A 13,846-nucleotide genomic window follows, 5' to 3' on the forward strand; every position below is an offset into this window, starting at 1 on the left:
AAAGAAGATCCCGCCTTGACACTGGCATTCCGCAGATCGCCGTACACGCTGTCAAGAAGATCTTTCGGTGCCAGTCGGTATGTTTATCTCGACTCGGAATGTCCCTAAAGGACTTGATTGTTCGCTTGAAGTGTTTAGGATACTCCTCCTCCTTGTCATCTCGAATGGTGAATGCGTTCAACTGAGTGGAATGAACGGATGGTGCCTGGCTCTTGAGTAGAGCTTTTCCCGAGTCACCTACATGACTGGTTTGCTTCTCGCTTGTTCTGCCTTAATCGTTGAACTCAGTTGTTCGCTTGAAATGTTTAGGACGTTCCATCCAGACTTCACGACTTGTCATTTCGCAAGATGAATATGTCCAGTGAAGTGAATTGGTAGTGCCTGGCTCTTGAGTTGAGTTTTACCCGGGCACGGAAATACCGGAACCACTGGATGACGCGATTTGTCTGCTTCGTGTCTGTCGTCTGTCTTATTCTTGTCTCTCGTGGTTTGTTCTGTCGGCCCTGTCCAAAGTATCTGATCAAAGGTGTTTCTTTTGTCACACTGATAGTGGCATGCATTGCTGTGCATCGCAAGAGCAGCGAAAGCTACGAACCTCAGTAATCGGGCCCAAATTTATGGATGATGTACTTGGGAGTAGCAACCCGACAAGTGAGTACAATGTCATAGTATCTGATCGACATCATGCGTAAATGACACTGGGAAACTATCCTACCAGACTCTCCCCAGGCCGTCCAGAACCAATGTCCTGATGACCGAATCGAGTATTATGACACTTTCCAGGTATCCGGCGATGCTGAGCGCCACGCAGCGCCGCCCGAGGCATCTGCCTGCAGTTTTCTCATTCAAATTGGTTACGGACGTCTCGCACGTTAGAAAATCAAGCTACAGTCGTACACGCATAGCTTCTTTCAGGGGGCTGATCCATCTAAAAGTCAATCGTCTCTGGACCTGGAATTGATATATTGGTATTGTCGCAATCATAGCAATACAACTTTCGACTTCGGAGTCCTTCGCGCCCGGTCAGCAGACCTCATTTCTTCGCCCTGGACTGCCTCGGATTGTGTAAGTTTTTTACTTTACTTGATTACACGGGTACTTTTAAGTAGGGAGACGGCGTTACTGACTCCGTTCTTACTGAAAAGGGATTTCTCCGCAAGGTTTCTGCGAGAGAGTTTCAGTGCAACCGGGAGCGTCCCCTTGAATGAGGAGAGTCATGGGCTGCTCGCAGCCTAAGTCCGTGCTCGTTCCTCTCATCGGTTGCGTAGTTATGCGTTCACACACGTACCCACGCATTTTCGTCTCAATACAAAACGAGTTTACGGAATATATGCTATCTGCACCTCTTCTCCCGGTGATCGCACCCGCGCTATTTCTCTACGGCTCCGAAGGCCTGAATCCCAAGCGATTTAAATTCTAGGTGTGTGTTTGATACGTTTCTTTGTACCTGATGAAGGAAATGTTCTCATGAGAGGCGGTGCAAGCAACTTTAACGGATACCAATTCATCAGGAAGTCGAAGGCTGGCCCCTATGCGTCGAATACTGAAGAACGAGGAACGCTGCGCGTCGGCTCCCATGGTGCGCCTCGGATTCGGTTAACATGCTATTGCCTCCAAATGAGGCTTTCCCATCGGCGTACCAGCTCCATACAATGATACAAGATCCATCTCCCCCATCCAACCAGTTCCACCCACCCTCTACTCTCTCACCCAATCGTATAACTTAAAATACGCATTGGAAGAACTACGTATGTGCATCTTCAATACAGTTTGCATATAGCATATACCCAGGCAGGATCAACTCTGCACGCGAATTGGCGTGTTGGAATGGCTTTGGACTGTTAATGGACTGATGCATGTCGTACTGGATGCTCGGAGTTTGGGGCCTCGACAATTCGATCACCGATTCGTTGGGAGGTTTCGGCTCTCCGCGTCTCCTTTCCTTCTTTCCTGCTCCCCTTTCTGCATTTTGCAGGTGTAGTGATGGGTTTGCTTCGGCACACCCTTGTACGAGGACAGATTCCCAAGACTATATGATTCGACGATTCACGACTCCTGAATGTCTTTAAAACGGTCGCTTCAGAGGAGCTCTAGGTTCTGCAACTGAGTACCCTTCATACATACCACATCCCAATTCCAAGACCTTTTTTTCTGTTGTATACGAACGCCAAGCTCTACTGCACTATGATAAACTGCCAGCGCATCATCTCTACCTTACTCGTCTTGCTCTTCTTAATGTCGCTGTTCGCAACTGTCAACACATTGCCGCTAGACCAAAACAAAGGCAATAATAACGGCAATGGTGGACTTTCCGGTAGTCATGGATCGAGCCAGGGCACGAAAGAGGTAAGGTACCGAGCCTTGCTCGACATTCACTATATTCTTACATTAATGCATTCTGATGACCCTGCCAGACTGGTGGCTGCGGCGGCACCAGCTCTCCGCGTTGTGACCCTAAATTGTCAAGAGGGGAGGATTAGAGCTTCCTGTAAGTAGAAATAATTCAGATGTGCTCCTTTCGTTTGGTGCTCAAAATCGTACTTTCCAAGAATTACTTGACGTTAATAATGGTCCATGCTTATGACTGCGCTGCTTTGTATCCGCCAACAAGGCAACAAAATATTGAGGCCGTTGGCGCTTCCTCACTGCATCACCGCACATATTTCCTTTTCTCATTGTTGTTTTCTGCTCTACGGACCCGTATAGACTCATCTGTTATTTTTGTTGCTGATCTGGACTTATGTATTCTCACCAGAACGATCTTCTCTTCCTGCAATGTACTTGTGTATATTGAGCCGAATCCTCATAACGTACTGTATAGTAATGCATTTCCATGATCGGGCACCGGAGTTATCTTTAAATATCATATCAGGGATTTATACTGGACGTAAGTAAGAGTTGTGAGTAAAAATTCAACGCTGCAAAACACGATCGCCGCGGATATGACAGCATAGATCACCAAATGGGATGAGGACGATCGGAGAGTATGAACTTCTTAATTTTTGGCTCGCTTTTCCGCTCCAGCTTTTGCGCTTTCCGCAAGCTCCTTCGCTTTCTTCCCCTTGTCCCTAAGAACGGCTATCACTTCTGCAGATGTTTCTTTTGCGACTTTCTGCACGTCTGCACTCTTGCCGTCGGCCAATTCATCAATTTCCTGGTTGTCCGATGACCGTTTGAAGATCTAGGGATAACAAAATAGATCAGAGTTATGCAGGCTCGCGAGCTTTGGAGACAAACCTTTTCGCGTTTGGATCGGAGAATGTCTTTAATCTCTCTCGACTTCTGTACTACAGTTCGAATACCAGACGTATAGTACCAAACGTAATCTTAAGGCGAAAGTAGTCAATAGAAATACGGCCCAATAATCTGATTTACCGACGCGCTACATTGTAACATGCACCGATAGCCAGCCCAGCAACGAGATACGGGATATAACGTTTGTATGAGGGTGGTCCAGAAGAAGAGGACGTAGATTGAAAGCGCTGGATGGACCCGGCTGGCCGGCGTGCAATGATACGTCTCGTTGCAAGCACGTTAGAACGAGCAATTATGGATCTTGGGAGCATATTGTGTTAACTGAGCTGTGAGTTTGCTTCTGAACAAGTTGAGAGTGAACTGAGGGGCGAGGACGATGAAGCGTGCGTCTATATGAAGGGACAAAAGCCTGTGGCCTCATTATTGTAATAATAGTACTGAATAAAGGCCCAAGCCGCCGATACGCGTCATGACGAGTCGAAGATCCCGAGCTTCACATGACCGTAGAAGCGTGGAACATAGAGGCCTTTGCGGCTAGGAGGACAAAGCGTGTCAAATCCATGTATTCCTGAGTATAACTCCAGAACGAAAGAGCATGCGAAGATGCGGTGCCGGTGAGACTGAGAGAGCCACGAAAAGTGAGAAGCAGTGTTAATAAGCGTAAAAAGTCATAAGAAGCAATCATAACTAGTATCAGATACCGAGCTTACGGAGTACTTTTAGTAACTTTAGTTGATCGTTCATGAGCTAGTCGACAGGTTGGACAGGCACAAAAGAGGTGTGGCAGACAGTTCAAAGCCTGAATTTCGACATCTACTATTTCCTCTTACATAATGAATTCTAAATTCTGACAACTTTGGGGTATTGGCACTACGCATCTACGGTTATACCAGCTCTTCATACTATGACCTTAATCAGGGAGAGGGATGGATTTCGTGGACATCACTAATATACATTCCGTTCGGTAGTCTTAATTACTTATTGGTGTCAAACGTGTTCTGTGTGTATGTCTGTGCTATCACGTATCTCCTCTGTAACATTATACATACCTTTTCCTATAGTCGCCCTCCCCTTACATATAGACCTGCCCGACATTTAACTTTGTTGATCTAGTTTTATGCGTTGTCTCTCCTGCAAGGTACTCGTGCACAACGAAGCGATTCCTCACATTGTATAATGTGGTAATGCGTTTCGTGTACACATACCATTGTTCTCGACTTGCAGTCAATTAAGATGAGTGGGGGTTTATTTCGGTCGCCAGCCAGGATTGTAGGTAAAAGTACATTTCTGCAAAGCACGATCGTCTCGGGCATAACGCCATAAACCACCAGAACGAGACGAAGACGATTAGAGAAGATGAACTAGGACTGTCGATTTTGTCCTCGTTCTTCTGCATCAGCTTTCGCGCGTTCTGCGAGTTCCTTCATTTTCTTGCGGTTCTCCTCGAGCACAGCCATAATTTCCGTAAAAGTCTCTTTTACAATCTCCCGGAACTCGCCTTGGTGGCCCTAAGGATAACAATGTGGATTAGAATTATGCAGTTTCGCAAGTTTCAAAAAGACAACATTATCGCATATAGACTGCAGATCGTCCTTAAACTCTCTCAACTTCTGTATTGTTCTCCAACGTCTCTTGACAGACCAAACGCGACCTTACAGTGAAAATAGTCAATAAAAGTCTGTCCCAATAATTCGATTTACCAACATGCAAAGGTAAAAAATGCCCTGACCGAGAAATCACTGGTGTATGAAGATGGTTCGGGTGACCAGGACGTAGATGGAAAGTGTACGATGGACTCGGCTGGTCGGTGAGCAATAATACGTCTCGTCGCAGGCACATTAGATCGATCGATTACAGACTTTGGGGGCATTGTGCTTCAACTGAGCTGCGAGTTTGCCTCTAGGTGGGTTGAGGGTGAGGAGGGGAGCGAGGACAACAAGGTATGCATCTATATCAAGGAACAAAAGCTTCTAGTTCCATTAATTTTGTTTCAAGGGCCAATTCGCCGATACGAGTCATGAGAAGTTCTCGAGCCTCACATGATAGGAGAAGTGTCGAAAATAGAGGCCTTCTGTTGCTAAGGGGAAGTGCATGGAAGCCATGTATTCCTGACTAGAACTCCAGCACAAGAGATCCAGGCGGGAGCACACGAGGATGCACTGAGCCACAAAAGGCAACAAGCGGCGCAAAAGGTCGTTAAAAGTAATCATAATCAACATTAGTTCATGAGTCAAGCAGAGTACTTGTGATTGTACAGTCATGAGCACGAGTTCGGCGTGTTGCGCCGTTTCAAGACAGGGCACGAAAGTCTTGTGGTAGAAAGTTCAAAACCCTTGCTCAACGGAGTCGACAATCACTATTTTCTTACATAATGCTCTCGATCTACACATTCTAACCTAAATCAGGAAGGGGTAGGATTGAGCCTCCGTAAGCGAAAGTCCTTCCTTCCTGTCCAGCATTAATAAATTTATTTATTTAATGCCGAACGCGTTCTGTGTGAGCACGCTGCCGCGTATCCGGTAATAAGCCAACGAAATATCGATGTCGCGTGCGCTTCCTTGTCATGCTCTTATCTACGTACCATGCATGTAGTGATTAGTCTTGTCTGCTGTTTATCGTTGTTAATCCGATTTTATGCATTCTCACTGGGCCCATCTGTTTTCTTGCAATGTACTTGCTTGTGAATTAATACGATTCCAGTAAACTGCAGTATAGTAATACATTTTCGCGATCGCGTACCAGGGTTGCCTGTAAATATCATGCGGGAAATTTATTGCGGACGCAAACAGGACTTATGGGTAAAAATACGTTTCTATAAAGCACGATTATCGCGAATATGGCACCAAGAATACCAGAATGAGTTGAGGGCGATCGGACAATATATACTGGACCCGTTAATTTTTGGCCTGCTTTTCGGCCTCAACCTTCGTGCGTTGTGTCAGTTCCTTTGCTTTCTTGCCCTTTTCCTCAAGCACGGCCATCACATCTGTTAGAGTCTCCTTTGCAAGGTTCTGCGCCTCTTCACTCTGGTCCTCTGCCAATTTGATGATTTCTTGACTATTTGGTGCCTTCTTTATAATCTACGAATGGTAATGTGGATCAGAATTTTGCCAGTCCACTGCAGAAAGATAAAATACAGACTTCATCTACACCTGGAATATTCTTGAAAAGTGCGCCGACACTTTCAAATTTATCCAATATTCCGGTTCCATCAGACGATTCAACACGTTTACGGATGGAGGAAGCTTTATCCTGAATGTGGTCCCGTATTTTCTTGATTGCTTCCTCGTCAGGTTTACCCCTCGAAATTATTTCTTTGACCTGTTCGGGGTAATAACGTTGATAATAAATCTAGACATAGAGATAATAACAAATACCTGTTTCTGCACTTCATCCAGTGCTTTCCTCCCTTCAGGGCCTGCCTTTTCCGCTAAACTTTGCAACTGCTCGTACCCGCTTCCCAGTTTCTCCTTAACCATAGGACTCTTGTCCAGGATGTCGCCACCCACTTTCTTACCGAGCTCTTGCATTCTACGCACAGCATTCCCGACGATCTCAGCTACCTTTGCTGCAGTTGCAGTGTCTGCACGTCCTTGATTCGCAACTTTCGATAACTCGTCCGTCGTTTCCTTCAATATCGAGTCCATTTCGCCAGAATGTGCACCATACAGGTCGTCTAGCTCATCAAATGTCGTATCAATATATCCAGATGCTCCGGGAATGAAATTCGAATAGGATTTTGCGATGCCACGCAAATGGGATAGTGCCTGGCTTGGATTCTTTGCAGTTTCGCGAGCTTTAGAGACAACATTGTCGCGCGTGGTCTGGAGATAGCTCTTAATATCCTTAGAGGTCTGCAATGCTGTCTTAAGACCAGAGGTATGGTACCAGACATAACCTAACGACGAAAACAAATCAACAAGAGCATAAGTGAACCTTGCTTCATTTCACTAACCTGCTAGAGCAACAGTGGCACCGCCAGCTACACCGGCCGCGGCATGTGAGGCATTATATGCAGACGAAGACGCTCCGGAAGACGAGGACGTTGACTGAAAGCGCACAGTGGATCCCGCTGGTCGACGTGTAACGATTCGTCTAGTTACGAGACCATTAGAACGAGCAATAGCGGATCTTGGAAGCATAGCGTGCTAACTGAGATACAGATTTGCCGTGAAGCGGATTGAGGCGGGAATAAAGAGCAAGGACGACAAAATGTACATTTTTATAGGGGGAAAAGTCTAAGCCAGTGACCTCATTGATTCAAGCGGTCGAAGTGCGCAACGCGTCATGGCAGGTTGTGGGTGCGGAGCGTCACATGATCAGAGAAGCATGAAGGGGAGCTTCATGTACTTAGACAACAAAGCATCAAAACCGTGTAGTATATTCCTGAGTGAGAAGAGCTCCGACATAAAAATTAAGGTGGAAGCACATGAGTCAAAAGGCAAAGCGTGAATTACGAGCGGTGGTTGGCGACATAAGCCGGAGTTGTGGAAGTCGTGGACGTCGTGGACAGCAATCATAAGCTGATTCATAACAAGCATGAAATTATGAACTATATAGAGTACTTTTGCTTGAGCCATCATGAGCACTAAGTCGGAAGGTTGCTCCATTCTTCCAGAGGAATTGCCTCTCTTAGCTCGGGTATATAGACGCTCATCGGCTGCATCATCGTTTGAAGCGCAGATAACGCGGTATGGATAGTCTTTTGCAGACTCCACAAGCTGACTGTCTTAACTCGACGGTTGAAGTTTGCTTGTGTAACGTGGTAGGCGAGTGCCTCGTAGACCTAGTGAAGTAAAGTTGGTTATGTGATAAAAGTAAAAGTCTAAACAATTCGCAAACCTTCAAAGAAATCTCGTCCATCAACCCAGCTGCGTAGATATGGTTTAATTAAATAAATCAGCATGGGAAGTCAGGGATGTGCTTACTTTCCCACATCTAGAATGGAAATAAATATTAGTCGCAGTAATGGCACCAAAGTCGAATGTAAACTTACCGTCCAAGCACCATCAAATTTGTCCAGTTCCGTCACCACTCGGCATCGAATGGGCACCAAGGTCTTGTTTGCACTGAGATTCGCATTAGAACTTACCCACTCAGAATGGAACAATGAACGGTATCCACTTACTTTATGAACGCAACAATAGGCCGTATCAGTGCGTTGTTCACATACGAAAGGTCCCGCGTGAAAATAGGCACCGATGCTTTCACGTCCCTAAACCTCAGGTCAATATCAACCGTAACCACGCGCGGCGCAGCAGCCCTCTCGACTACAATGTCTTTTGAGTCATCGGGCACAGAAATGGCCGGTTTCGCAAGCTCGCGTTGACCAGGGATGCGGTCCACAAATCGAGCTGCTTGCGTCGAGGCGGCAGTAGTGATCGCCTCCGCGAGCTCGCCAAGCAGGGCGTTGAAGTCCGTTTCTTCAGGATGAGGGAAACGTATGTCGAGCACGGCGTCAAATTTTCCCGATGTTATCCATGCAATGGGCCCTTCCATGGATGTAGCGCGTTGAAGATGGTCGATGTTAACTCCATCTATCCGGAATCGAGCCTTTGGAAAACAATTAGTGACTTCATTCAAACTCTTTGACACTGCTAACAAACCATGCGAGCCCAATGGCCATCTTTCATCTCCTGCTCCATCGTTCTTCCAATACTCTGCGGCTTGTGAAGACTGAATAAACAGTTATCGAACTGGCCAACTACATTCTCAGCAGATAGAAAATCATAGAATAACCAGCGTTTTCTGAATTGTTTGATATCCGCACGGAATATTGAAACTGTGAACGGGCGGAATGCCTCGGGCTGGTATACCGTAATGAGAAGATCTTCTATTTGCAGCGACTTGAGTTCAAAATCCCCAGGCCGAGACGGATGCCGAAAATCTGCCGGATCCAAGGGCTTGTCTGGATCATAGTGGACGTACCGACGGTCTAACATACAGCAATTTCGGTCAGATATTGAAATTTGCATTTATTCCAGTGACTTACCGAGAATACCACGAACACCCTTGACCACAGCATCCTCTACGAGTCCTTTCCCATCTAGCCAGCGCCATAATGATAGCGTCACGTCAATCGAATCTACGTTCAGGTCGAAAACAGCGTAATCAACTTCTTCTTCAGCCTGAGGAAAAGAATCGTTATGGTCATCCTCAAGTCCATGACTCGCAGGATGATTGCCGATATCATATCGAGCAGCGGCCTTATGTGCTGCGTTTGGATCAGCAGGTGGTATTCCACCTAATGAGGGTGGACGGCGTGATATATAGACATTTTTGAAAGCAATTCGCGAGTCCTTCCATTTTGGCACGATCGCAGATTCGAAAATAATAGTGACCCCAGTCTCTGACGTCAGATAATCGCTAATTGCTCGCGCAACATACTCTAATGGAAAAATAAACATTAGGTTAAAAGAAAAATGCAGTCAGGTACGGACCTTGCAGGCGCAAACTGTTCAGAGTCGCGAATATTACAGAGGCAAATGTAGTACTAATTGGGATAGCGTAAGTTTCCTGGCAAACAGTCCAAAGACAAGTTGGGAACTTACGTGCCAATGAAAATCCAAACAGCTTGGCTGAAGACAAACCAAGAGACGAAGGCAGAGATATCATCTGCGTTGAACTTTCGGAATGACTTGATTGTAAACCACTTAAAGCGAATCCTCAACCGCTGCCAGAAACCTGTCGCGACTTTCAACAGATCGTCTCGCGTTGGTCGCTGCATAGGTGGTAACGACATGACCAGTCGGCGGAAGAAACGAGAATAGTTTTCGAGCTGATGGTATCTACTTTGCTCTTCGACCTTTGGCGATGTCTCCTGCGTAATTCGACTCGGCTCCTTTCCGACATCTTTCCCTCCAACTCCCGGTGAATTATGCCTACTCCCAGATTGTTTTTCTTCCCAAAGTCGAGAAGATACATGATAATTACGTGTATCTAGTCGGTTTCGCACGAGGTAGTAGTTATTATCTGCCCTCAGAGTGCAAGGTCCGAAATAACGTCGTTCTAGTGCTAAATGTCTTGACGCATTTGTCGTATAATGTTGCTGCTGAATGAAGAAACTCCTAATGGCTTTGTAACGGTCCAAGCTAGCGACATCTGCCAGACTACGAGACGTAGAAGTCAGAAGCTGGAGTCTGCTTGGGCCGCTGAGGCATCTTGTAGTTTGCATGCAGTAACTGGGAGGAGGACAGTACTTTGCGGCGGTATTACTATGAGGACTGGACAAATGTCCTCGGCTTTACACGCGTGTTTCTGGTCGGCAAATCACGTGCATGTAAAACGCAACATTTGGTCTAGGGACTGGCGTGGTAAGGCTCTACCGCGGTACCGCACTGCGGTAGAGTATTCTCACGGTTACCACACCGTGGTAAATGTTCCCACGGTAACCGCAAGTTCTGCAGTAAATGCAAAAATCATCGGAATTCTGCGGAGCTAGCCTTAAGTAGCATTATATTCTCACAATCATAGGATAATCTCACACTAATTTGCGTGACCAGTCACATTAGTCACATTTTGTGACTACAGTCAGTTGTCCTCTGAGCACCTGATTCTTTGTAAGTCAACTTGTGTGGTTACTGTGGTTACTGTGGTTACCGTGGGAATTTCTACCGTGGTAAACCTGAACCGCGGTTCTTGGCACAGTTTACCGTGGCGGTTACCATGCCAGTCCCTAATTTGGTCCAAGTATATTTATAATTTCCGCGTCTGTTTTGATGACCTGGACCTGTGAATAAGATTAGCATGATGTTACCTATAAGTTTTGCTGCAGCGTAAAACAACTATAGATATCAGGGATATGCAGTCATTATAATTCCAAGTTGTCTTGTGAGGACCAAAAAACCATCTTTCGTGATGAGTGATTTGTCCCGAACGCGTTGTTGAGAACAGCATTTCTCTCTTAATCCTATTTGAAATAAAATAGAGCCTATGAAATAAAAGTCATTCTGCATTAGGCAGAGTCCTGTAGAGAATGTTGGCCAAGAAGTAGCTTTATATTACTTGTATGCCCCAATACAGGGCCTTGCTTGCGTCACTGTGCGGCTTTACTCCTCATTTCTGCCTGTCTGGCTCGGCATGCGCAAAAAGAGTTCGTCAAGAGCATACAGCCAAGTACATAATCCAGATATTATCCCCTCATTGTGTGATTACTACACAGATAGGACAGTCTTTCATAGCATCACCAGAACAGAAAATGTGCATGAGCTGATCCATCTTGCAAAGACAAGATCTTCTGGTGGCAAATTTCGATAGATTTACTTTTATCAAGAAGTTTTTGGAGCTAACACAAAATGCAGCGTATTGCATCAACTTTTGCGTTTAAAAAGATAATGCGCGACACCCCACCTATCAACGGGTCAGCATTTCAAGGAGAACGAGGTGTCAGAACCACTCACTCTTCGCCGTCATTAAATCCAAATAGCTCCGAGCATGCCATGTAGAACAGTCTAAATCTATTAAAAATGTTAACCAGTCTCCGAAAGGGATGTAACATATTCCTTATGATTAAAAAATAAATTTACCTGTGGAACGCCTTCCTTCCCTCAGCTGGGTCTAGACCCTTCGCCTTGGCATCCTGTTCCAATTCCGCAATTCCTGACTTCGCGTTCGCATCTTGAAGGCGTAACCAAGCCTCAAGGCTTCTTGAATAGTGTTTGCCGTTGAGGAACCAGTTACGAACTAGTGTCACATCTGATTGGAAATACAACTGTACGTAGAAGTAATCAGCTCCGATGCCTTGAGTTGTCTGCAACGAGTAGGCATACGAGAAGATCGCTAGACATCATCGTGCCACCCGAAAAGAACGTCTGTGCCATCCAGCCGTCATCCTCTTCGAAATGATAAGGATTGGTTTTATGGCAGAAATAATGCACGAAAAGAAGTGATTCGTCATCCTCGGCGCCGTTAGTATTGTTATCTTTGATGTCTGAATCAAGTTTCGAAGGAGCCTTCGGACGCATCCATCTGGATATTTTTTGCAGTAATTCCTTGTAATTTTTCATGTGTTCGAACATCTGCAGAAGGAATTCGTTAGAAGTTCATGTTCACCATTATTGATCGATAATACCTCGATAGAAAGAATACGGTCAAAACTGGATAGTAGCATTATAGATGCAATTAGCCTACACTTCGCAAATCAAAGAATTTGGGGTCACTCACGTTCTGCCATCCGTAAAGTCGAATGTGTTGACATCTGCTGTAATGATCTGGAAAATAAATCAGCATGTAAACCTCGGAACTACGGGAGAGTTCCGACGCACCTCTACGTTTTCAAGCCCTTTCTCTTTTGCGATCCCGAGGATATGCTCTCTTTGTGTGTTGGAATTAGATAAGCCAACAATTCGTGAGCTGGGGTATCTCTGTACGCAAAGTTACTATTTTTCCACCGAGTATATACATGGACTTACCTCTGCGAGATATAGAGTCAAGCTTCCCCATCCTAAGTCACGGTCAGTTTCGGGTACGAAATATTTCATTCGTAACTACTCACCACATCCAAGATCCAGAACATCTTGTCCATCTTTCAATCGAGCCTTATCACTATAGCTTGCTAGTATCAACTCTTCTGCTTCCGCCAGAGATTCTTTCCCGGTAGGATAAAGACAAGAAGAATATTTTGCTCGAGGTCCGAGGCACGACAGAATAAACTTCGTGGAGACTTCGTAGTGTTGTGCATTTGCTCGGTCCGTCTGCTCTGCGATGGCAGGTCTTTTACAAAGGTCTTCAACAAAAGCTTGTTTCGCTGCTTGGTTGGCTGAGAATGACCCATGGTCTATCATGCGCAAACGGTGTCGAAGTAAGGTTTGGATGGCGATCCGTAACAGAAAATCCGGAATCAAGCCCTGTAGAAATCATCATCGGAACTTAACCCTACTGGTATGAACGATAAGCAGGAGACTCACTCTATCGACAGCATCATATGCAGCTCGCTCAAGCAGTTTAGACATGACGGTCCTTGGTGAATCTGTTGCGCCACGCGCATGCTGAGGTCCGTCCCGTCCGTGTTCATAGCGACGATCTCGAAGGTGTCGCCGTCAGTGTGTCGGTCGCGATCTGACACGGTGACAGAAACCGATTCTCACACGCAAGCCCTTCCCTTCCTTGGACTCACAACAATGCCTGTCGTAGCACGCCTGCTCCCGTTCATTCCTCAGATAACAAAACATAAAAAGAGTTCATCCAGAGGCAAAGGGTACGGCCGATTAATCAGCATAAATCTCTGGCATCAATACAAGAACTCCACGATCCGCAAAAGGTTTTGTGATATGATCGGTCACACAGGAAACGCAAGGATAAGCATTCTTTGGACGTAAGAAGCCGTACAACTATACAGAACATGGCGGTAACGCCGTGAGTTCTGGTAGGTTCGAACTCTAGTTGAGCAGAAAAATGTAGTAAAGTAGTTGTGCTTCGCCAATATGATAGAAAACACGGTTCTGGAAGGACATGTGTGAACCACGTGACCGTAAAATTGACCACTATAAAAATTTCCGTTCTTGAACTCATGGGATGAAGACTCTGCCTCTCTGGCTCTTCTTCTGACTGACGTGGACAACCCAGGCTCTACTGTCCCCATGTACACTGGCAC

The 13,846-nt window shown here is 45.8% G+C and overlaps 5 protein-coding genes across 5 annotated transcripts; all 5 read right to left on the bottom strand.

Moving 5' to 3' along the window:
• Positions 1–2,226: 2,226 nt before the first annotated feature.
• Positions 2,227–3,631, bottom strand: FOMMEDRAFT_167920 (uncharacterized protein). The gene is made up of 5 exons (XM_007266400.1): positions 3,380–3,631; positions 3,238–3,326; positions 2,550–3,181; positions 2,415–2,488; positions 2,227–2,346 (listed from the first exon to the last, which is right to left on the bottom strand). Exons 1-3 carry the CDS (start codon positions 3,564–3,566, stop codon positions 2,996–2,998), a joined length of 462 nt encoding a protein of 153 aa, XP_007266462.1. The 5' UTR covers positions 3,567–3,631; the 3' UTR covers positions 2,227–2,346; positions 2,415–2,488; positions 2,550–2,995.
• An 865-nt stretch (positions 3,632–4,496) lies between these two features.
• On the bottom strand, positions 4,497–5,169 carry FOMMEDRAFT_140630 (uncharacterized protein). The gene is made up of 3 exons (XM_007266401.1): positions 4,960–5,169; positions 4,821–4,906; positions 4,497–4,763 (listed from the first exon to the last, which is right to left on the bottom strand). Exons 1-3 carry the CDS (start codon positions 5,123–5,125, stop codon positions 4,617–4,619), a joined length of 399 nt encoding a protein of 132 aa, XP_007266463.1. The 5' UTR covers positions 5,126–5,169; the 3' UTR covers positions 4,497–4,616.
• Positions 5,170–6,149: 980 nt separating this feature from the next.
• Positions 6,150–7,434, bottom strand: FOMMEDRAFT_167922 (uncharacterized protein; the record flags this gene model as incomplete). Its single annotated transcript, XM_007266402.1, has 4 exons — positions 7,211–7,434; positions 6,633–7,153; positions 6,397–6,576; positions 6,150–6,335 (listed from the first exon to the last, which is right to left on the bottom strand). Exons 1-4 carry the CDS (start codon positions 7,395–7,397, stop codon positions 6,150–6,152), a joined length of 1,074 nt encoding a protein of 357 aa, XP_007266464.1. The 5' UTR covers positions 7,398–7,434.
• A 289-nt stretch (positions 7,435–7,723) lies between these two features.
• On the bottom strand, positions 7,724–10,398 carry FOMMEDRAFT_122797 (mitochondrial distribution and morphology protein family 31/32). Its single transcript, XM_007266403.1, has 9 exons — positions 9,807–10,398; positions 9,696–9,748; positions 9,248–9,643; positions 8,862–9,190; positions 8,384–8,808; positions 8,252–8,324; positions 8,184–8,193; positions 8,098–8,126; positions 7,724–8,041 (listed from the first exon to the last, which is right to left on the bottom strand). Exons 1-9 carry the CDS (start codon positions 9,995–9,997, stop codon positions 7,844–7,846), a joined length of 1,704 nt encoding a protein of 567 aa, XP_007266465.1. The 5' UTR covers positions 9,998–10,398; the 3' UTR covers positions 7,724–7,843.
• A 1,166-nt stretch (positions 10,399–11,564) lies between these two features.
• On the bottom strand, positions 11,565–13,205 carry FOMMEDRAFT_156088 (S-adenosyl-L-methionine-dependent methyltransferase; the record flags this gene model as incomplete). Its single annotated transcript, XM_007266404.1, has 10 exons — positions 11,565–11,604; positions 11,655–11,711; positions 11,781–11,965; positions 12,024–12,272; positions 12,326–12,350; positions 12,418–12,464; positions 12,519–12,617; positions 12,666–12,697; positions 12,749–13,100; positions 13,161–13,205. The coding sequence occupies 10 exons, from the start codon at positions 13,203–13,205 to the stop codon at positions 11,565–11,567; spliced, it is 1,131 nt and encodes a 376-aa protein (XP_007266466.1).
• Positions 13,206–13,846: the final 641 nt, after the last annotated feature.

The sequence above is a fragment of the Fomitiporia mediterranea genome (genome assembly GCF_000271605.1).
Source record: "Fomitiporia mediterranea MF3/22 unplaced genomic scaffold FOMMEscaffold_6, whole genome shotgun sequence".
NCBI classification, from domain to species: Eukaryota; Fungi; Basidiomycota; class Agaricomycetes; order Hymenochaetales; family Hymenochaetaceae; genus Fomitiporia; species Fomitiporia mediterranea.